The sequence below is a fragment of the Pipra filicauda genome, unplaced genomic scaffold, assembly GCF_003945595.2.
Source record: "Pipra filicauda isolate LSUMZ 115617 unplaced genomic scaffold, ASM394559v2 scaffold4_size7858003_pilon, whole genome shotgun sequence".
Lineage (NCBI taxonomy): Eukaryota > Metazoa > Chordata > Aves > Passeriformes > Pipridae > Pipra > Pipra filicauda.
In genome coordinates, this window is record NW_024104643.1 from 3,972,501 (window position 1) to 3,995,848 (window position 23,348).

Consider the following 23,348-nt stretch of genomic DNA (forward strand, 5'->3'; position numbering starts at 1 on the left):
GACTGGACACAAGCAGTTCACACATCCATTCCCGTTAACCGCGGGGCACGGTCACTCACGGCCGTGGAGTTGAGCAAGGAGCGCTGCTGGATGTAAGCTGCCCCTGAAATATGGGCCAGGGCTGCAGCCAGGGCAGCCACTGCCCCCTTCTCCTCTATGAGCTCTTCAGCAGATTTTCTGAAGTAGTCGACTGCAGAAGCAGGAATGTCCTCCAGCAACCTACATGGTGACAACAAAAGTTGAAGAGATCAGAAAAGGCCGGTGTGAAGTGCAGTCGTGTTTAAGGCATCGCCTAAATTGGTTATTTCTGGGAAAGGCAAGCAAAAAAAAAAATGGGAACTAAGAACAGCTACTTCTGTAACGCTCCTTTGGGTACCCTGGCACCTCCCACCCTTTCTCAGTACAGTGCACCCAGCACCATGCCCATCATCTGCTTTTATTTTAATCTACTTCAATGTAATTTTGACCAATGGGCTAGCAAATATAAACAGAAATGCATGGAATATAAAAAACACAACCCCTGGGAATAAAACAACACAAAAAAACACAGGACAGGGCTAAAACACCCTCACTACTGCAGAGTAATTCCTCATCATACCAGGTATTGCTCTTAACATACTGCTACTGTATCATCTGAGCAGACAAAATCAGTTTCCCCTCGTGACAGTAAATCCTTGATCTATTACTGGTTTCTGATGATACAAAGGTTAATTTTTGCAAGAACTTAGAGAACATTATGTTCTATGAAAAGGTCTATGTTCAGCACACAGAGGTTTACTGAGACCATCTTAGGATGTCTACTCACAAAGCAGTTGACTTCAACAACACAGGCGAAGCCTGCATGTGTATGCCCACATACAGCTCTGATCCCTTAAGGCTTTGCATTAACAGTATCTAGAGGAGCATCTTTAGACCTTTTCTAAGAACAGGCAAATAAACTTACTTTTTGGCATCATTACTTGAAGCTTTAATTACATCTGTAGCAGAGGGAACGCCCACACGCTTAAATGTAATCCCCTGAAATCAAGAAAACAAATTACAGTTAAAGGTGTTTTCAGCACTCTACAATTCAATCCTACCTAAGTCACATTACTAAGACCTCTACTTACTGTCTAAGAGATCAATATTCTCTCTATTTAAGTTATTTCCAAAGCTAAAATAAAGCTTTTAAGTTCCTGGCTTTGTTTATCTGGAGCTACTTTACTCCAATGTACATGCAAACTGTAATGCAAGGCATGGTCTCCTCCCTCATGCATTCCCAGCCTGCCTGCTGCCATCCACAGAGGATTGCCAACATGCAAAAACTCCTGAGACACAAGAACAGGTTGATACAAAAGCATTTACAAACACCCAACAGCAACATTTGAGGCCTATCAGCCCATGGGACATGAGTGCCATACTGGACTCACAAGCAGCCCATGGCTACAGAGTCTAAGAGTGGCCAGGTCCTTGTAGGAGCTGAAGAATTTCATTAAGCAGAGGTTTGAGGCAGAACTCACCGCTTTGTGCTCGACTTGTTTCAGAAGATCTTCTTCTCTTCTCTGAAACAAACAAATGCAGATGCCGGTCCGGCCAGCGCGGCCCGTCCGCCCGGAACGGTGGATGTAGGAATCAACATCCTTCAGAAATTCAGATCAACAGGAGAGAAGCTCATGTCATTCAACTGTCGACATTTCAGATTAAATGCAAGCTAAATTCTAATTCAGAAGCCTAAAAAGTGATACATTGTGTTTATATCCAAACTTGTAACTACACATAAATCAACTAGGTTTGGGTACAATGCCCCACCCAAATACACTGCTCAGCTTTAACAAACATTACCTTGTTAAACATTTTGATTTTATTTAAATAAAAAGCTCCATTGGAGTTTCAGAAGAAGAAAAAGACAGCAGGAGTATTTTATAATTGTAATGAAACTACACCACACAATGTCAAAACCTATCTTACAACTTTCAAGAGTAAACAAAACCCAACACTTTTACTTTAATCAAAGCTCAAAATCACAAAGTTTAACTAGGAAATTTTAGGTCTGGCATTTACAGAAAAACCTACTTCATTTGTGAATCGGAACATACTTCTGGTGAACCAGAAAAATAACCAACCACTCTGGCACCACAAAAAACCCCCAACAATTTTAGTTTCCCTTAATGACTTACTTTTGGTGGTGAGCACTGTATAACAAGGTCAACCTCAGGAATATCCAAACCACGGGCAGCTACATTTGTTGCAATCAGAACTTCAAACACACCGGTTCTGAAGCCTTTTAATGTAACTTCTCTCTGTTGCTGTGGAATGTCTCCATGCAAGGACTGGGCATCCTGTCAGTGTAACAAACCATTCACAAAGCATTTTGAGGGGGAGTCTAGGCCATATTATCTACAGACATTTAATTACAAACCCCAAAACACTGTGTAGAGCAACAGAACATAATTACAGAGCTGATGCCAAAAGAATATAAAGTATCTTACTTTGTGGCTTGATCTTTCTCTGGAACAATAGCACTCCTAATTTTTCACTAGGACGTGCCAAGGGGGCCAACCTCAGCTTTTACTTCCACGGGAACAATTGGAAGCAATGTTACTAAAGCAATGCTTGTCAAGAGGTAGCAAGAGACTTCTCTCTCTTGTGGTGGTGCTCCCTCCTCAGGCAGCACTGTGACTGCAGAGATGTTAATTAGGCCTCAGCCTTGAGGAACAGCACCTGGGCTGAGCTCCTCCAGAGCTCATCAGACACACTGTCTCAGTTCCCAGGAACTTGTACTGCCTAATGAGCTCCTGCTTTGTAATGAACAGCCTTGGAAACTTTATTTTTCTTGCCTGCAACACAACTCAAGTGGAACGACATTTTCATTATTACTGACCTGAATTGCAGCCAGGATGGAAAAGAACTATGACTAAACCCAGCTCTCTTGTGACCCCCAAGTTTGCTATTCTTGGAGGAGCAGCACCAAATGCTGGATCCTGTGCTGACGCCCTCGAGGCCCAGCCCCTCACATGTTGAGAAGATGCAAAGGCATTGGACCTGCTCCACTGAATTCGGGGGGAACTCCTTAAGCACGTTCAATTCATAAGCAAGTTAGGCCTATGAGTGAGTTACTGTTGGGCTGTAATAAACTCTGTGTGACTCTTTTGTTAAACTGTTTAAATTAAGCTATTGTTTAAGTGCTGTTAAAACCTTTAGGCCTAAACCACTGGTCACCTCCGGGGCTGTTTGGCAAAGGGGTCCACTCTGAACCTTGTGACTCAAGGGGAATGTCTCCCTTAATCCTTTTTATCCTTACCCTTTTTTTCACCCCCAACATCCACACAGATCATTTTTAGTTTCTCTTCATTTCAGATTGATTGATTTTAGTCCTATTTTTCTCTGTTGTGCTTTAACCATCCACTAGGTTGTAGAGTGAACCCTATCAGGCCAATGGACTTTGTCACACTTTCACTAACATCAAACCTGCTTTTGCCAGTGATGCTTCAAGCCACCTAAAACACACATTCATGACATCCCCTCTCTGGGAAGCCATCTCAAAAACCCATAGAAGCTTAAGTGAACTTTTCAGGGCATTCCCAAACTCTACAGGTGATCTGAACAGCCTCCACTTTTACTGGCAGAGGAAACAGACTGAAGTTTGACAAGGAGAAAGGGGAAAGCAACCAGCTCAGAATTCAAATGAGTTGCATGCTAAAGCAGAACTCACCAGTGTAAGAAAAAACATGTCACACATTGACCCAAGAACAAAGTGATTGGATTTACTGTGAAAGCAGCAGGGCCAGCAGGCAAAAATTGTTGCTGCAAGTTTTTAATGTGGATGGTATGTGACATTTATCTAATACTGGGTAAACCATGTATTCCCACCACTGCTCTTTCTCCATAAATCAGTATTTAGTATCCCATAAAATGGGATTTTCTCTGAAAAATATGCAGCACTTTCCCCCACACTTAAAAAAAGCAAGGATAGAAGACCTGCTCAATACACCTGAGCTCTGAACAAACTATCGATGGACCTTCCAAGGGCAACAAGACATTCCATTCTACCATTTTAGCTGGATTTTCCTAATGACTGTTCAAAGAATAAATGCCATTAAGATATGGGAATCCAGAAAGCACACTAACGTAGGACGGGATCTGTGCACTACACTAGCTTCTGTTTACTACAACTGCCTCCAGCTTATTCAGCATAAACTGCACATTTCCTACTGATTGTGTCCTGCATGATTTTAAAGCCAAAGGAATAATTTCATAATCACAGCCAAGAGAATATTTTAACTGCAAAGCTTTACCTTTAGAAACAGCTTTATAAGTCTTAAAACCACCACCCACGGAAACAAGTCATCCACACAGTTCAACCTCCTATTTATTTCAGGGCATCCGACCCTTGAACATCCGAACCCCTGCTCCCCGTTCAGTACCTGTTTGAGCGAGGCATTCATGGCCAGCTCATTTGCCTCCTTCTTGGTCTCACAGAAGACAATGGTCCGCCCACGGCTGCCACTGTAGACCTGGATGATGTCCCCAAGGACTCCTGCTCTCTGAGAGGACCGACATTGGATTGCCAAGTGCTGTTTGGGAAGGAAACGTGACCACCACCTGTGTTAAATCTCAGTCAGGCACAGGAACCAAGAAAAAATTTTTTAAGCCTCCAAACACTACTGCCCCCACATGAAAGCTTTGCTTACAAAATCTGTATGTCAATCATGTGAAAAGTCATTCCACACCCGCATTTGTAAAGTCAATGCACAACCCATTTCATTGAGGCCACTTGCTCTCAGGACCTGCACTGCTCTGCAGCACAATCACCCACCTCCACAGTTGTGGCTGTCCTTTGGGTCTTCTTTCCAATCAGGTCAATCTGTTCATACTCATCTTTCATGTACTTTTTTGCTACATCATAAACCCACCGCGGACAAGTCGCAGAAAACAGCAGTGTCTGAGGGTTGTTCTCAGAGCCTGGAAGGAAAGGCCATTGATTTCAGACACAGATCCTGACACTTGAGAACTGATAGAAAAGCAACAGTTGCTCTCAAATGGACAGGTTTCTATGTGCACTAAGTCAGCAACAAGAAAACTTAAAAGCAAGGAAATTATTTTAAGTATCCTTTAGACAGCAAAGGCAAAGACTTCAGCCATCTGTCACCTTGCTTTGAACCTTTTCCAATTCTACCTTGCCCTTTTCTGAGGACTGATACTAGCATCACACAAAGAATTCAAGTTGGGGGTGCAACAGCAGTTATTTAAAGTAGCATAACTGTGTTTTCTACATTGTCCCCTCTCCTGATCTCAGAATTTACCTTTTTTATAAGCAAATCCTAAGATTTCTTCCACTTGTTCAGCAAAGCCCATGTCTAACATGTGATCTACTTCATCCAAAACAACATGCTTCACGCTGGAAAGTTCCAGCTTGCTATTCTGGACGTGGTCTTTGATCCGCCCAGGAGTTCCCACTAGAATATCAATGCCACTTCTAAGGAGATCAACTGGAAGACAGGAAAACAAGGACAGTGTCAGACTGCTAAAAGACAACATGGTAAAAAGTCAGCAGTACACAGTAACACTTGTGCTTCCTTTGAAAGCAATGCCACTTGAGTTCCCATCTGAGGTGAAATCTAAGGGGGGGAAACGTAGAGTTTTATTCATGGAATGCATTTGGAGAAAGTCGACTCCAATCCAGTAACAGAGGTTACTCACGCTGTTCTTTATATGGAGTTCCTCCATAAAAACAAGCAACTGACAGTTTCCTTGTGAGATTCTTGAAGTCTCTGGCTACCTGAGTAGCCAGTTCCCTGGTTGGAACAAGAACCAGCACCTGCAGGGAGTGAAAAAGAGACAAAAATGCAGCTGTACTTGGGAGAGGGTGTAGGATGAAAAAAGGGTTTACTTCATGTCAAACAGCTTGTACTACCACTTTTATTCTACACTTGTTGCAGAGGTGCCCACAGCTTCCCACCATCCCAGCAATATTCCCTGCATCCTGGAGCCTGCCAAGACAGCCTCAGAGGCAACAAGAGGAAACGAGGCAAAGCACTGCAAGATAACTGAGATGTAGAACAGCAATCCTTTTTTTTTTTTAAGTTAGAGCCAGATAAGACACTTCAGTAACGTTAACAAGGGCAATGAAGATGCAGTTCAGCATTAAGGGGTAAGAGCAGTTACTAAATCTGTACTAGTGAGATTTCAACAGACACACAGCATGATGCACTCTAGCCATATATCCGCCCTCCCCACCTGCCTGCCTTCCTCAGGTATCTACCCTTCCCCCAACATTTTAAGAATGAACTGATAAAGTGCTGATTTTATCTCTTTAAATCCTTCAGAAAATAAGAATTTAAAATTTACACTGCCTTTGAAGTTAATAAAACAGAAGGATGAAAGAGGTGACAAGTCTGCACACTATTACCATTTCTGCAGTCTAATGATACACTGCATTTGCATGGGAATAGGATATCTGATCACTGGCACCTGGTTACCAATTCCATCTCTGGAATTGCATCTGTTGAGCCTCCACACATGGGGGAAGGGAGGAGGAAACCCCAAAAGCCTTCCATTATCACCATGGAATTTATAGTGAGAAACAACCTCAGTGAACTGAGGCAGAAATCCCCAAAGCAATAGTAAAACTGCTTTCAAAACCTCCCATGCTCTCAGGTTTTGGTGTTAACCCTTAGGTGGTAAGTTACTTTGGGTGCACGGCCTCTTCTCCCATCCTGTGAGACACTCTGGAGTTTTTCAATCAGTGGAAGAGCAAAGGAAAGGGTTTTCCCAGTTCCCGTTCGAGCTTGAGCAATGACGTCTTTGCCATCATATATGGGCTGGAAAGTCTTCGCTTGCACAGGGAACAGGTATTTTACACCTCGAGCTACAAGATAATTGAAAGAGACTTCACTAAAAGCTGAACAATTAGAAGCCCTCATAAACAGCCCAAATAGATAGGGCACATCATGTCAAATCCTGTACACAACAGGAGATGCGACTTAGAAAAAAAACGCTATCTTTATATTTTATTCCTGCTCTAGATCAAAAGGTATTCCACTCCCAAACACAGAGCTGAGTATCCACAATGAAATACAGCCTTCTTTGGGATATGTGGTGTAAGACAACAGGAGAGAAAGGAAAATAAACCCAACACATTTTGTCTGATACAGTCCAAGATTTTGTGGTAGCTCAGTTTTGAAGGTGGGGAGTAGGTGAGGGTGTTCGTTCCAAAACATTCCAAAACTTCAAAGAGATTTTGCACAGTGGAAATGAAACAATATATCCAGGAGAAACTTTTGAGCAAGGAAAACGTAAAGGAACACGGAGAATTTTTGGCTGAGGAACAAGAATTGCACAGCTTCCCAACACAGAGGACAAGAACCCTACAGCAATTACAAAACTAATTGAGAAGAGATATGAAAACGCCCAAAAGCATGAGAATAATCACAGACAACCCGTTCACAGGAGGCAAATAGTCTTCGCACACAAAACTCCATTAAGCTTATTTAAGAAGCAATATTTTAGAGAGCAGACAGAGGAAGAGAAGTAAAGACACACAGTAAGTGGAATGATGCTGACAAGAAAAGAAACCCTGTCTCTGAAATGTAGATCAAAGAATTATCACTGCATAGAATAAGAAATTCACCTTAGGGCACTTCAAAATGAACAAAACAGAAACTTTTTGCCTACTAAAAGCAGTAGATTTTTTCAGTCTACAGTGACTGCTCATACGCATATTCTTACCACATAATAAATTTAAGATGATTTAGAACAATCTACCCTTGGGCTTCTACTTATGCAGGTAACAGAGTGCAATTCTGAGCAAACATTCACAGAAATATCTTTTACCCCGTTAACTAACCTGTGAGAAGGTTGATAGTGTTTTGGGAGAGAGGGAAATTAGAGAAGGCGCCTTCTTTTGCTTCTTCTGTCAGCTCCTAACAGGATTAAAAAAAAAAAATCTATTAGCCCTCAGAGATAAGCACATAACATTCCCTACATAGGCACTACATAGGTGCTTTTACCACCACAATTTCACCATCTACCTCCTTCCTGTTAAAAGAAAAAGAAAACCCTTTTGATGCAGGTACCTGTGCATATATGCACAGCAAATCAGGAAAGGCAAACTATTTGTTAGAAGTCTTAACTTAGGGTCAACTGAAACCATTAGAAAACTGTTTTCCACAACAAAACATACTTGGTGTCACAATTCAGTGTGTAAAGCAGAACTTCCTTTTAAAAGACACCTAGTCAGTATAACATGCAAAGAGCTTTGAACTTTAAACACCACTAAATACTTAAAGCTCACAATTTAGCTTTTACTTCAAAGATCCATTGTTACACCCAATACACAAAAAGCACAAAATCTGTTGATTCACGTTCCCACCTGAAACACAAAACTACCCACAGAAGGCCCTACACAGGGCAAGGCAACCAGCAGGGCCCCCTTGCACGTATCTGCGATGCCACAGATGAAAGAGGAATTAACGAGGATAACCGAGCCTTCCCCTACAGGACACCTCGCCAAATACTTCTTCAGACGTCCTGCCAGCAGAGAAAGTGCCATCACAGCACAAAGTACGCTTCTGGGATGGTGACTGCCCGTGCTGCAGGGAGAAACCTTTATGCTGCGAGACACAAAACAAGCTGCGACAGGAAGAAGAGGAACACATGGAAACTGCTCGCTGCTATCCAGCCTCCTGCACTGCAGGACACGCTGCTCCAAAGGCTCGGCATCCACCGCGAGGGGGAAAGCACGTGGAGAGCCAGTTCCCACGTGTAGGTGCATGTGCTGCCGCGCCTCACTCAGCCCCGCAGGAACAGGCAGGATACTGGGCAGGATGCTGGGCAGGATGCTGGGCAGGATGCTGGGCAGGATGCTGGGCATTCCCGATGCGTGGAACAGCGGAATAAGCTGCCTAGGACAGCTGCCTCGCGCTCCCACAGCCCTCGCAGCTCAAGTCTCCACACAGCTATTAAGCCCACTAACTACCAGCAGGACACTAATTAATCAAGACCAGGGCTCTGCTGCCAGAGCATCCCTACCTCGGCGTCGCTGTCCTGCTCTCCGCCGGCCCCGCCCTGGGCAGCCGGGGCTGTCCCGCTGTCGCTCGCAGTGGGGGAAGATTCCAGGGCGTGCTGTGCGACGTCGCTCTCTCCCACCAAACCGCTGCTGTTCTCCTTGATTTTCTTCGTCTTCTTGGGCAGGGGCGGCTCGAGGTCGCCATTCCCCAGCCCGCTCTCCTCGGGCTGCGCCTGCTCGCCCTCGGCCTTACCGCGCCGCTTCGCCTTCCTCTCCGCGGCCTCGTCCTGCCGCGGGAAAGCCGCCGTTACCCGGAGGAACCCGCTCCCCGCTCCCGCCCGCCCCGAGTTGACACCAAGCCCCCTCGAAGCCCGAACAAAATGGCCGCCCCCGCGGCCGCACGTGGTGCTCTCACCTTGGCCTTCCTGCGGCGGCCGCGGCGCAGCGGCTCGGCGGCAGCAGGCGCCTGCGGCTCGGCGGGGCTGTGCTCGGGCTCGGCGGCGGGCATGGCTGGCGGCTGCTCCCCGGGCAGGTGCGCGGCGGCCGCGCCGCTCCCGCTGCCGCTCTCGGCTCGGCGGCCCCAGGACGCGCGCCCCGCCCCGGCGCGCAGGAAGTGAGGAGGGCGGGCCGGGCCGCGGGGCAGCGCGGCCGCCAGAAGCACCAGCGGGGCCGACCCGGCTCCGCACAGCCAGCGGAGCCGCCCAGCGCCGCTGCCCGCCGGGGCCGCCGCCGCCCGCGCCGCCGGGAGCCCGAGCCGCGCCGCCTGGCCCCACACGGCCCCCATGCAGCCGCCGCACCGCCCCGGACCGCCCCTTCCGCCGCGCCGGCCCCTTCCGCCCGCTCCCGCGCCACCGGGGTGCCCGCACGGGGCTCTTTACAGATCTCCCCTCACAGTACGCCTTCATGGGACCTCCCTCACGGATCTCCCCTCACAGTACACCCTCATGGGACCTCCCTCACGGATCTCCCCTCACGGTACCCGCCCATGGAGTTCCCCTCACGGATCTCCGCTTGTCGCCCACAAAACCGCGTTCTTTCCCCGGTGCGCAGCAAGCCGATACGGACACACACTGGTTCTCTGTTTCGGAGCTGCCCAAGCCCGGGTGCTCCGTGGGATCCCACAAGTCGAGAACAGCTACCGGGCTTTCCACGCCATTATTAACACACAGAAATTCAGCCAGTAACTTTCCAAGCACAGCCCGTCTATTAGAAATGGTTAGTAATTTCCGCACCAGTAACGTAATCCCAGTCAACTTCTCGACATGCTCAGGGGAAGGGTCTGCAACTGGGCAGGGTCTTTTTGACTTGTGGGCATGAATTTTAGTATTATAATGAACATAATTCAGCTATAGGTTACATGGACCTTGAGTATTTTGCCAAGTTAGCAATGTAGACATAGACATACACGAACATCTTCATTTACATCATCCCTAAAGCTTGTCAGTTCCAGGATGACCTTGAATAAGGGATGCTAACTGCCATCTGTTCCACTGATTGGGTCTCCTTTTTTGCTGGTTAGGTTTGAAAATATACAAAGATATCACATCAAAGAACATCCTGACTTAAGACAATCTTGACATATTTCACATTTTGCAACACTCGCACAGGGACATCTCATGGATCTCTTACAGGGCTCCCCTCACAAGGCTCCTCCTCACGCTTTGGAATCTGTCTTTCCTGCCCACAGTTGTATAAGCAGTCACAATTTGGGACAGAAACTGAAAAAAAATAATTTTAGGGAAAGAAGAGCTTCATTCTGATTCCACCAAAAAAAAAAAAAAAACTGGACTCATCTTCAAGGGGCTCCTGCTGCCACGCTCCCAAGTCCAGCACCTACCTGCATCTCCATTTGCAAAACAATGCTTCAAATATGCAACAGAATATGAAGTTGTAAAATAATATTTAATTTTATCAGAAAATGTACAGGTTTGAGCAGCAATTAAGATCTATATATTATACAGTGAACCAGGATACAGTTTTGAATGCAATAGACATATTCTGGAAAAATTCAAATAGCAATATGAGAAACAATATGAGAAACAAAGGAAACATTTCATTTTTTCTTGTGGGCTTTTTGGGGGATTTTTGTTTTGGGGTTCTTTTTTAAATGAACAGAATCTTATTTATGAACAAAGTAGTACTGACAAAAAAAATGTACTTTAATGAAATATTTTCCCCGGTGGTACAAACACACAGAAACTGCCTAGTGTAATGTAATATATAAAATACTTCAGTCCTGTTTTTTTCTGGATTGTTGAAGTTAATGTTCAAATGCTCTGCTGAAGCTTCGTTTCTGGCCTCTGCCCCTGAATCTGTTTCTACCCGAGCCACCACGCCGCCCATTCCTGGAGCTCGAGAAGCTTCGGCCATTTCCTCCTCCTCCTCCTCCACCTCCTCCTCCTCCTCCTCCTCCTCGTGAGGATTCCACTAACTCCGGTAATTCAGTCGCCACACACAAACGCCAATGTTTTGAATCTTCCCATTTTGCCTATCAAAATAAAGTTGGACATAGCAAGTTAAATTCTAGGAATGCCAATACAGGGTATGTAATAATTGTTAGGTTTGCTCAACTGAAAAGGTAAAATTCTGACCCAGTATATGGAATTCGAGCCTCTAACTGAAGTAGCCAATACTGGTTTCAAAATTTTAAGCCTATAATTGTTAAGAACACCACTATAATTATTACTGATTACAAATCCACAGCCTCCCCTCAGTTACCCTCTAATCCAGAGCCAAACATTGCTTTAGGAGTGAATGAATACTAGGCCATGAGGGTATAGAGATGCACTACCAGAGAAACACCTGAAGCAAAGATAGGAAGTCTAGGGAATTTTGGCATGAGAATACTAATTCTGCCAAGCGAAAACCTGGAATTCACTTTTCTGTGGAGAGAATTCTGGGTGAAAATGGAGGCAGGAAACAGAAAAAAATGGGAACAAAGCTTGCTGCTGATGAATCCAGTAGCAGTGACAAGGGGTGGAGTCTTCACATCACCTCTTTACTCAGTGTAAAAGTCCCAAGCCACAGGGGAATGCCTTAGGAAAGGCATTCAGGAAAAAAACACCGTATGCTCGTTCTGTTCTTAAATTCCTTCAAGCCATCCCTTCTGCCACTAAAAAAGGCAGGATACAGGTTACATTATGTTTTCAGTCTAACCCAGTCCAGCCAGTCTCATCTACAGTCTGCTGTACCGAGAAATTGCAATGAATGTACCTCTATTTCTTTTCGGTCTGCTGCAGGAACGTCAAAGCACACACCCTAAAAAGAAAGAATAATTTTAATGGATACAAGTCAAGCCTTTTAAAATGACTGCAACTAAAAACCATAGAGCCTACAAATCTACACCTGACAGCCAGGCACTATCAGAACTGTATGTCCTAAGAAATCCTATTCTGCTTTGTCATTCAGTTAGCACACACCTCATACCTTTTAGCTGTCCTGCTCTCCCCACAGCCATGCATTATCCTACCTCCTTAGCACAGCAGCAGAGCCCCAGGTCCTAATACAACAGACTGAGGCCCAGCAGTTCTGTCCTTACCAACAGTGCTTGGAATATGGAAAAACACCTAATACCTCCCCTGACCATTGCTGAGAAAGGACTGCAACAAGCAGAGCCCAGTATCAGAGACACGAACCAAAAACTTACCATTTTTCCCTTGAGGAAACACATTCTGTTCACCTTCCGATCGACATCGTCACCCAGCACTTCTCGCAGCCTTCGCCACGCGTAGCTCATGTTGTTTATTTCTTCAGAGCAGCGTAGGATCATTGTAACAAAGCCCTAAAAAGAAAGGGGGCATGTCCCATTCCGTCAGAGGAATCAGCTTCAGCACATCTATCACACACCAGAGACCTGCCGATCTACATTTAAGCGCCAAATAGATACTGTTACAGGGACGTATCTCTACAGCGCCAAATAGATACTGTTACAGGGACGTATCTCTACAGCCGCTATATTGTTGCTTTAACAAAATCAGTAGTTCCCAGTGGCTCAAGTCGAGTGCTCAAACGAAATCTAGGGAGACCAATAATTGTCTCTTTAGACAACACAGAGGTGTGTTGTTTTTCTCCAGGTCCAAGGCAGACATTAAGCCATACACCCTTCCTTACCGCATCCGAGTTCAGCAGCGAGCGCTGCTCGATGGAAGTAGCGCCCGAAATATGGGCCAGAGCTGCAGCCAGAGCGTTAACTGGTCCCTTTTCTTTTATCAGCAACTGAGCAGATTCTCTGAAATACTCAATAGCTGTCTGAGGAACAGAATCCAGGCACCTAAGTAATTAAAGCAAAAAAATTAAAAAACGTATACACTAATATTCACTGAGCTCTGGAAGAGAAGAAAAACAGTAGTCCAAGACTTTAATACTGATCAGAAAGTTCAGAGAGACAGCAAAGAGCAACCCAAACAGCCCTTCTGAACGAGGAAGGCAGGGAGATAGAGCAGGACTCGAGTTCCCAAACACACCTCATGGCATCTTTACTGGAAGCCTTTATTATGTCTGTTGCAGTAGGAACACCAACACGCTTGAATGTAATGCCCTGAAATTTAAAAGGCAAAATACAAATTAAAATTGCAGACCATAAGTAAGTCAGTTCTAAAGAAGTAGTATTGAATTCCAACAAAACAAGCATTTAAGCCTATCATTTTTTTCTTATTTTCACCTTTTAACTCCCAGTTTTTCCTAGTGAAAATTGCAAGGTTGAGGTTACACATGAACGGGTAACACTTAAAAAGGCTTTTATGTACCAGGTCCATTCAAATGATTCAGTGACCTTAAACTGAAATAAACAGAGAGCATTTTGGCAGAGTCTTGGGGAAAATAAAGTCCTACATTCTAAATTATTACTTTTAGTCTGATTGATTTGGATTTAATACAAGTTACAGAGCCTTAGTGTAAATGTGAGTCTGCGTTTTAAGTGACAACAATAAACAATCTCATCCCAACTGAACACTTAATTGGCAAGAAAACTATCATATGGAATAGTGCACAAAGTGCAAAAATGCAAGTAACACTTCCCAGTAAAGCTGCACATGTGCACATCACCGATCAGATCACAACCAGGATGAACACTATACTGTTAGTCCTGTGAGCTTTTCCTCACTTCCACAGGGACAACCTCACTGGCGTTTGCAGAAAAAGCGTGGGCACGTGCAGAGCTCTCCCTGCTCCACAGCAGCTGACAGTGCACCCACACTCCCCAAGGCACCCGAACCTCCACCGGGTGCCTCCGGAGCTGCATTCTGTAGCTGAGCCACTGCACAAAACATTACACTTTAACACGCCACCCTTATCACATCAGAGCGCTCGCAGACAGAAGGAAACTGTACTGTACCGCTTTTTGTTCCACGTGTCTCAGCTGGTACTCTTCCTTTCGCTGGTAAAAACAGATGCAGATCCCAGTGCGCCCAGCTCGACCCGTGCGCCCGGAACGATGGATATAGGACTCCACATCCTTCAGAACAGACAGCCCTGTGAGTCACCTAATTCACTCTCATTTAATCAACTCATTGCACCCACCCAACTTGTAGAAGCTATTGTAGTTTAAGCCTGAGCAATGCACAGTAACTGCATTAAAGAGAATTAAATGAAAAAACAGTTTCACTAATGTCAAGCGAATATGCTTTCCCATAATCCTCTAAAAAAGATGGTCTGAAAGCCAGAGCCATGAGCATGGATCAACTTGTTTATGCATCACCACACACTTGGAGCGTGTGTATCTCTACAACCATCCCACTCACCATTCTGCACATCAACGTGAGCATGGTTACTGTGATATTAATAGCAAATCCACTGAAACATTGTTTCTTTTAAACACTTAAATTTAAGCCAGTGTTCTCACTATTGGGGTCCCTTCCTCATATACACCCCTACTTAGTGAATAATTCCTCCCGCTGCTTCCAGACTTGCAATCACCACACCCAGCCTTGAAGGGAGAGACTTTGAACAGCCTCCTAAAAAGGCATTTTAAGGAGACCATCTTTAAACATGTTGGAGACTGACAGACTCTCAAAAATTCCTGTAAGAAACTATTTCTACCTACTAGGGACATTTCTCACCCTTATATGCAATGCCGATAAACTGTGTGGGCAATATCATCAGCTGACAGCATGTACTACTTGATAATGGCATTACAAATTATGACAACACACCCAACATAACAGTCTCCTACCTTTGGTGGTGAGCTTTGTACAACCAGGTCAACTTCTGGGATATCTAAACCACGGGCAGCTACATTGGTTGCAACCAGAACTTTAAATGAACCATTTCTAAAACCTTTCAGTGTGATCTCTCTTTGCTTCTGAGGAATGTCACCATGCAACGACTGGCAATCCTGAAAAACAATATTATTTTAAAACTGTACCAAAATCCAAGACAGTGCTCCATTTTATGGTCAGTTTTGGATATAACACCTTGGTATTTGATAAGTACTTTATGGCAAGATACAGAAGAACTGAATTACCAGAGTTTATATTTAGGAGTCTGACAATATTTACTCAGTAATTCTTATTCATATCCCTCAAAGGCCCTTAACAACAGCAGGAAAACAGAATTGCAATATGTGTCCACGTCTAATTACTGTGACATAGGAAACTATGCCCTAACTTGCCATCCACACCATCTATGCAAGGCTTGGCTGTCTCAAAATAGTAACTTACAATTTTTGTTTAATGTCAGAGAGAAAGACTAAAATCCCATCTGACCACCTGCAAAAGCCTGCCTTATCCACTCTGAAACTCTCTTTAAAACCTACTCAGCATAGGTCTGCTATCAACATAGGGCTGATCAACACCTCTGACAGGTTTTGTTACTTAATACAGATGATGAAATACCTGTTTGATGGAAGCATTCAGAGCCAGTTCATTTGCTTCCTTTTTGGTCTCACAGAACACAATGGTCCTCCCGTGGCTGCCACTGTAGACCTGGATGACATCCCCAATAACTGCAGCTCTCTGAGACCAGTGACACTCTATTGCCAAATGCTGTGGAGAAGAATTCCAGTGCTTAGCTTACATAAAAACATAAGAGTCTTTTAAAATACATTTGAAACTGTAAAATACAGAAATGGTAAAGAGTTATACAGTTTCCTGATGGGGAAACGTGCTAACTCATGTTCCTTTAACATGCAAAATTCACAGGGCTCTTATGTCCACCACAACTAGTCTAATGGTCAGTAAAATAACTACAGTAAGAGGAAATCAGGCACATATGGATAGTATTCCTTGCTATGGAATTCACTGCACAGCCAACAAGGGCCTACTGAGCTGGAGCACTACAGGAAGTTTGAAAAAAAAAAAATCTCCTATATACAGAATAGCTCAAATCAACGGTGATGTCTACAGTGATTTAGAAGAGCCAGGTTGATGTGTGTGCCTTTTGCTTCCCACTCAGATAAATCCAGATACAGAACCGACAACCAAATCCTCACTGCATGTGAGAGTGTATATGGTTACCGGATGCTGGGAGAAGAGAGGCATATCCTAAACCCAGAAACACCTGACTAGGCAGTAATGTGCCTTATGCTTAAAAACACGTGCTCAAAACAACTTCCAACATCATTCTGATGATGCACCTTCTGAAGCATAAAAAAAATGAGGTAAAAGCCTGAGAACATTCCATGTTAGACAAGATTACTCACTTCTACTGTTGTAGCAGCCTTTTGGGTTCTTTTCCCAATAAGGTCAACCTGTTCATATCTAGACTTCATGTATTTCTTGGCCACATCATACACCCAGTGTGGGCAAGTTGCAGAAAACAGCAGTGTCTGGGGATTGTCTTCAGAATCTTAAAAAAAAACCAGAACAATGTTTCACAAACTTCATACATTTCGTCTCACAGATGCACACAAGTTGATTACATGGGTGATTAAAAACCCAAGTTTAAATGTCAGTACATAAAATAAAGAAGGCAGTTCAGTTCTTTAAATTCACGCATTATCGACATCTGGAGAAAAAACACTCTAGGAAGTCCAAATATTTTCCAGATTAGGAAAAAGTTACTATGACCAAAAAATCCAATCTGTTTTCAAGCAGTGTAATAGGTGAAAAGTTAATTTGTTTTAATTAGAACAAGTCCAAGTACAACTTAAAGATAGATGTCAAAGACAGTTATTTACAAGCCCCCAGGTACTGGACTTCAAGCTTTGCAAAGGTTCTGTGAATGATTCCCACTTTCACGTTTCTTCCTCATGAACTGCATTAACAACATATAATATACAGTCATTTCTAAACAAAGCCACCTTACCACTTTCACAAAAATACACCTGAATTTTAGCAAACTAAATTATTTACTAAACTAAATTATTTAGCAAACTAAATTATTTTCTACTATTTGTTTAAATATTGAGATTACCCTTCTTGTATGCAACTCGTAGAATGTCTTCCACTTGCTCAGCAAACCCCATGTCCAGCATCTGGTCAACTTCATCAAGCACAACGTGTTTCACCTTGGTAAGGTCCAGTTTGCCATTCTGAAGATGGTCTTTGATACGACCAGGTGTCCCAACCAAAATGTCAATGCCACTTCTCATGAGATCAACTGGTAAACAGGAAAGAGGAGAGGAGCCAGCAGTGAACCAGGGAGCACTCTGCACATTAGTAACACATGGTAGCTAACAATGAAACACCTTCTTAAACCATTCCTAGGTGCTCTCCTTAAAAATATGGGAACAAATGAACAGGAAGAGAAAATCTGGCAAGAAAAGCTAAGGTAGAAAATCTACTGCTCCTCCTGAATTAAAAAAAAAAATCACCTACCTTCCCTCTCCCCATGATTTAAAGAGTAGCAAACAATGAGCGTTTTTTAATATTCTTTAGAAATAGTTCACTCTTCCCACATTGTCTACCTTAATTGGAAACTTTTAAGAAATTTACTTATTTAACTATCCAAATTACTGAACTCAGCTCCTTCCTGAGGTTCTGTAGTAGAAAAAAAATTCATCCCTAACATCCCAAGATATAACACAAGGAAAGAGCTTATTCTCATTCCTTGTTTACAACCACCAAGACAGTAAATTACGCCGTCACAACAACTCCTTCTCCACTTTACAAATCCTCTAGATATTCCTTATCACATGACAAACCACATACCCACTCACAGCTCTAAGACCAAATATTTTTTAAAGAAAATGTGTTTACAAGACCCTAAACCCAGATTATACACACAGTATAATCTCTTTCACTTTAATTTGAGGTACATGAGCAGATAAGCAACACCAAGAATATAACTGATAGCCAGAGCTATTTATCTCCATAAGATACATTTTGAGCTACTGAATTCCCCATTAATAGTCTCCAGCTCTTGAGCTAAAAGTGTGTGCTTGGAAAGACCCAAATGTATTTCTTAAATGTCAGTCAATCAACATTTCAATTACTCGTCCTAAGTGTCACTTACTTTGTCCATTATATGGAGTTCCTCCATAAAAACAAGCTACTGTCAGCTTCCTTGTGATGTCCTTGAAATCTTTGGCAACCTGATTTGCCAGCTCTCTTGTTGGACAAAGAACTAGAACCTACATAGAAGAAAGACAAATAGATGTTCTCTCAGCATGGCTTCTGCCAAGAAATCACTAGACTTCTAATCATCGATTTAGACCTGACCATTTACAAAATTAAAATAAAAAAAATCTAGTTTAAATAGTCACTTAAGCAAAGGTTGGAGAAACACGCTGCTTGAGCCTCATGTAACATCATTAAACTCCTTCAAAACATACTCATTTGGGACAGGCTAACTTCTTTTTAAATTGGGTAGGAGATACTTAAATCTTACTTAAGTTTAGCTCCTGAACAGATCAGGAGCTACAAGCCTCCCTCTACAAGGCTGCTGTTTGAGTACAAGACTGAAGGATCTGGGTAATACAAGGCTTTTACACCCGCTCAGTAATGACCCACAGTCCTGTGAGAAGATGTAAGGAAGAGCCATCAGCTGTCCCTTGGCTTCCCTGTGACTCAGGGAATCATGTTCCACCTGCAGAGCTGTGTTCAGTGCTAAAACACATCCCTGCAGAAGCACCCAAGGAATTCTCCTCTCTCCAGTACACAGGCCTCACTGCAGGCATGTAACTAATTCAGCTTAACATGAGATGGAAGTACTGCTCTCAAACCTGGCATCAGTGGCTTCACAAAAGGAACCTTAAAATCTTTATCCTGGTAATTCTTTCAAAATTCAAACCATTACCAAAAAAGAAAATAGTAGTGTATTATGGTAGAGTGAGGCCTGAAATCTTTTTGAAGGCTCCCTGAAAGCTTTCCTTTCCTTAAAGGACTGCCAAATCTAGGGACAGCGTTCTCAGTCAGCCAGCCAACATGATGGGCAGATGCATCTAAAACTGCTGGTACTACTTTTGGAATGCACCTCAGGTAATCTATGAGAAGGGTGACAAGATGAAATAAACTGACAGAAATTATTAATGGGGACACCATGAGCCTTGGCCTGTCTCGTTTAGGAGGCATCGTAAGAGTTCAGAGAAAAACCACACGAGGTTTTTAAACCACACTGGCAGAATGCACACAGATCATAACAAATCTGCATTCTCTGGAGCAGAAGCTTCAACATTTGGCGGTGGTCCTTGTGAAAACTAAGTCTGTTTTTAAAACCACCCACTGTTTACATGTTTAAAAAAAAAAGCCTGTTTAAGTAGACAGCTTTTATCAAGTTGTCAAGTTACCATTAGTAACTAATCTATTCCTAACCTGGGAGAAAAACAAGCACCCGGTAACCTGTGGCCCTGTGGGGTGACTGAACAAAACTGCAGAGGAACACGTGGCACACCTGTGGTTTCGGTCTCCCTGTGGCAGAACAAGGAACTGACAAGTGGGTAGAGCTGTCGTGCTCTGCACTGAGCAGAGGCTGTGAGGCAGCACAGGGCACAGGCAAAGCCCGGTGAACACAGATTTCAAACAACCTTTACTGTGGGTTGGCTTATCCCTGCACAAACCTGAAGAACTTCTCCAGTGGGTTAAAATCTGAATCACTGGGATGCAGGACAAAGCAAAACGAGCATTCTACCTCGGCACAGTTACCTTGGGTGGACGGCCTCTTCTTCTTTCCTGGGACTCTCCCTGAAGCTTTTCAATTAAGGGAATGGCAAAAGAGAATGTTTTTCCTGTTCCAGTTCGTGCCTGAGCAATGACATCTTTGCCAGAATACACTGGGTTGAAGGTCTTCACTTGCACAGGAAACAGGTACGTCACTCCTCGAGCTGTGACAATTGCAAGAGATTTCCTTAATATGATCATTTTACAGGTGTTCTTTCATACTCTTCAGTGGAAGTTATTCCAATCAGCATTTCCAACAACTCTACACTAAGTCAGGATTATATCATCACCTCCACCAATTTATTTATTACAGGGGTCATCTGCAAAGTGCCCTGGGTCTGTCCATTTTATTCTACTTCATATCACCACACACAGTACCAGCTGGGACAGATGAAATTATCAGTGTTTATGGGAGACTTTGAGGACTGTGCCTTTATTTTTGTAATAGTCCCCAGCTATCCATGAAAACCTCTTCGTTTCAAATCTCAAAACCTCTTCTATTCTTCTCTTAACTCATACTAAGTCATGTACAACCTAACATCAAAGATACTACATATAACCGGTTTTCCTTTATTCACAACAACATAACCTTTAACTGAAAAATTCTCACACATCACTAATTTTTTCCCTTTAGCTTATGTCATTTAGAATTCTACTGTAAAGGCTGAGCTGGGCAACACTGCAAACAGGAAAGTCTGTGTTCCAAGGTGTACGTAGAGCAGGCAATCCCTGTCTCCTGCACAGTGTCCCTGCTTGCATATGCACGAGAAGAGCACACCTCAGAGATCACTGGTCCAGTATGTTGGGCATAAAAACACATGACAGAGATCACTGAGGTTCTTTTTTTACCTTGAAGAAGCTGGACAGTTTCTTTGGAAATAGAAAAATTGGAGAAAGCCCCCTCTTTCTGTTCGCCAGTCAGCTCCTGTTGGGTAAAGAATAATTTGGGTAAGATTCCACATGAATATCAAGTGACTGTCAGTAAATCCAAGGTAACAGCACAGGCACTGGTGTCACACACTTCAGTGACAGCATCAGAGCTAAAGGGCCTTCTTTGATTTACCATCATACCTTGAAGTTGGACAAAGTTAGCAAGCAATCTGTAAGTGGAGACTGTTTCATATCTAACAGCATAGTAAATGCAAAACACCCAAACCAAAACTCCGAAAACTCTGAATTAGAACGGTAGAATATCCTTAGTTGGAAGGCACCCACAAGGATCACCAAGTGCAACTCCTGGCTCTGCAGAGAACACCCCAACACTCATATCTAACGATGCTGAATCATATCAAAGCTCCATCTCACTGCAACCTGTCTGTCCGCCAAAGCTGACAGACTGCTGAAGTGAGGAAACTCTGGTGTGCTGATCTGGAACTTCAGGACTTTCTTAACTCAAAATTTTTGCAAATAATCAACGGAATGGACAATTCAAGAAGCTTTAAACCCTGATAATTTACAGCACTTTCAGCTGATTGGGGGGAGGGGGGAAGGGATAACCCATTCTAAATCTGGCCTTGTTGCAAGACAGGAGTTGAAAGCTGCACACACCACTTAACTAAACCAAATCGCTGGCTTTACCTGCTCCTGCTCACTCTCGCTCTCGCTCTCACTTGACGTCTCGCTAGAACTGCTGTGCCGGCTCTTGCGGGAGGATTTGCTGCTTAAGGAAGACAATTTCGGTTTCTCCAGGCTTTCTTCTCTCGCATGACCGTTCTGTTTACTGACACTCTTCGACTTCTTGACTTTCGGGGTATAAACAGCCTCATCCGATTCCTCGCTTTCATCTGTCGGAGCCTTCCCCCTCTGAAACTTGTCCCGGCGTTTAGACTTCTTCTCTTTCTTCTCCTTCTGGCAAGGCACAGAGCAAATGAAAACACGCGCTCGTGGATCCAAAGACAGGGAACAGGGAAGAGGGCGCGGAACAGTTAAACCTTGGAGCGCACGTTCTAGTTACTGCCGAGGGGGGGAACAGGTAGAGGGCAGCAGCCCCCGCCCGCCGCCGAGCAGAGACGCGTTCCCCCCACGAGGCGCCCGGGCCCCGGCGCTCGGGGGAAGCGCTCCGTGGGCTCCCGCCGGGCCCAGCACGGGCGGCGGGGCCGCGGCCTGGCCCGCCCGCGCACGTGGCGCCCGGCCCCGGCCCGGCCCGCGGCCCCGCCGTGCCTCCCGCGCCCGGCCCACGGCACGGGCGGCGCGGGGCGGCCGCGGCCCGAGGCCAGGCCCGCCGGGCACCGGCCCCAGCGCGCGGCCGCGGCCGGGCCGCTCCCGGAGCCCTTCCCCGGTACCTTGTGCCGCCGGCTACCGCTCTCCAGGGCCGCCTCCGTGTCCATGGAGCAGTCGGAGCCCGACTCGGCCCCGCTGCCGCTGCCGCACCGCGTGGCCTCGGGCATCGCCGCCGCTCCGCCACGCCGCGCTCCGCACCCGCCGCGCGCCAGCCGCGCCTCACGCTCCGAGCGGCCGCCGCGCCCACAGCCAATCGCCGGCCGATCCGGCGGCGCGGGGGCGGGGCCTCTCCGCCCGACAGCCAATCGCCCGCGGTCCCCTCGGCGGGACCACAATTCCCGGCGTGCCCCGGGGGACAACGGGCAGACTCCAAGCCCCGGCGGCCCCCGCGCGCCCTGAGGGCGCGGCCGCCATGACGGGCCGCCATGAGGACTCGGCCCGGCTCCTGCGGTCCTCCCAGCGCCGCCTCACAGACCCCGCCCGCAACCACAGCTCCGCCAGCTTTACAACCCCGTGACTTTTAGTTTCCGTAACTATCGCAGACACGTGTTCGGTAGCGAAGAGCCTAACGTAGGGAACGGCAGAATGACCAAATGCCTCTAAGACTTAAAAGGACCACACGCCTGTGGTGATCAGCAGCATGAGCTGATGATGACCAGACCACAGTCTGGTCGTACCTACAGGGAAAAATCGGGTTTAAGAAGTCAAAATGAGTCTTACGAGCTGTGGAGGGATCCTGCCGGCCGCCAGGGTGTCGATTTCTCAAGGAAAGAGGTGTTCGGGAGCAGAGCAGGGCTTCTCCCAAAGCAATGCCCTGTCGTCTCTTGCACCAGCACATTTTCATTTGCCAAGACCAAATCCTGCTTGCCAGATACAAACACACCAAGTAGATCGAGGAGCACAGCTGAGAGCTCTGCAGGATGAAGTGAGAGAACCTTGGGATTGCAGCAGTTTTTGTAGTAACCAGGTGCGTGTCTAGTTCGTTTGCTTTGCACACTTCAGGGAAGATGAAGTGTGCTCTCATTCCTGTGCCACAAGTAGGAAACCCATTCCAGAATTATAGTGTGAAACAGCCCTGTCCAACTGCAGTTCCTACTAGAGCAACACAA

The 23,348-nt window shown here is 45.2% G+C and overlaps 2 protein-coding genes across 3 annotated transcripts in view; both read right to left on the minus strand.

Moving 5' to 3' along the window:
- The window catches only part of LOC114003483 (nucleolar RNA helicase 2-like), a 12,950-nt gene extending 3,180 nt beyond the window's left edge, over nucleotides 1-9,770 (minus strand). Inside the window, exons 1-12 of the mRNA XM_039386742.1 lie at nucleotides 9,402-9,770; nucleotides 9,010-9,273; nucleotides 7,826-7,901; nucleotides 6,669-6,847; nucleotides 5,680-5,797; nucleotides 5,283-5,468; nucleotides 4,796-4,941; nucleotides 4,404-4,553; nucleotides 2,157-2,318; nucleotides 1,500-1,619; nucleotides 944-1,017; nucleotides 60-219 (exon numbers count right to left, since the gene is read on the minus strand). Of these exons, the coding sequence (XP_039242676.1) occupies nucleotides 60-219; nucleotides 944-1,017; nucleotides 1,500-1,619; nucleotides 2,157-2,318; nucleotides 4,404-4,553; nucleotides 4,796-4,941; nucleotides 5,283-5,468; nucleotides 5,680-5,797; nucleotides 6,669-6,847; nucleotides 7,826-7,901; nucleotides 9,010-9,273; nucleotides 9,402-9,770 (2,004 nt within the window). The remainder of the gene's footprint in view (nucleotides 1-59; nucleotides 220-943; nucleotides 1,018-1,499; nucleotides 1,620-2,156; nucleotides 2,319-4,403; nucleotides 4,554-4,795; nucleotides 4,942-5,282; nucleotides 5,469-5,679; nucleotides 5,798-6,668; nucleotides 6,848-7,825; nucleotides 7,902-9,009; nucleotides 9,274-9,401) is intronic.
- A 1,099-nt stretch (nucleotides 9,771-10,869) lies between these two features.
- Nucleotides 10,870-22,434, minus strand: LOC114003482 (nucleolar RNA helicase 2-like). Of its 2 annotated transcripts, none has more exons than XM_027750496.2 (15): nucleotides 22,302-22,434; nucleotides 21,598-21,864; nucleotides 20,869-20,944; nucleotides 20,005-20,183; nucleotides 18,377-18,494; nucleotides 17,336-17,521; nucleotides 16,623-16,768; nucleotides 15,817-15,966; nucleotides 15,156-15,317; nucleotides 14,319-14,438; nucleotides 13,450-13,523; nucleotides 13,097-13,256; nucleotides 12,633-12,767; nucleotides 12,200-12,244; nucleotides 10,870-11,474 (listed from the first exon to the last, which is right to left on the minus strand). In XM_027750496.2, the coding sequence occupies exons 1-15, from the start codon at nucleotides 22,404-22,406 to the stop codon at nucleotides 11,247-11,249; spliced, it is 2,151 nt and encodes a 716-aa protein (XP_027606297.1). In that variant the 5' UTR covers nucleotides 22,407-22,434; the 3' UTR covers nucleotides 10,870-11,246. The 2 variants fall into 2 exon arrangements, with proteins under 2 accessions (XP_027606297.1, XP_027606295.1); XM_027750494.2 differs by having other exon boundaries at nucleotides 21,598-21,867.
- Nucleotides 22,435-23,348: the final 914 nt, after the last annotated feature.

Excerpts from the sequence above, each read along its gene's own strand:
- LOC114003482 (XM_027750494.2), bottom strand. The coding sequence starts at position 22,406 with ATGCCCGAGGCCACGCGGTGCGGCAGCGGCAGCGGGGCCGAGTCGGGC. Across the intron at positions 20,945-21,597 it reads GCGAGAGTGAGCAGGAGCAG|GAGCTGACTGGCGAACAGAA; the intron begins GTAAAGCCAGCG and ends TTTACCCAACAG. Across the intron at positions 14,439-15,155 it reads TACAAAGCTCACCACCAAAG|GATGTGGAGTCCTATATCCA; the intron begins GTAGGAGACTGT and ends TCTGTTCTGAAG.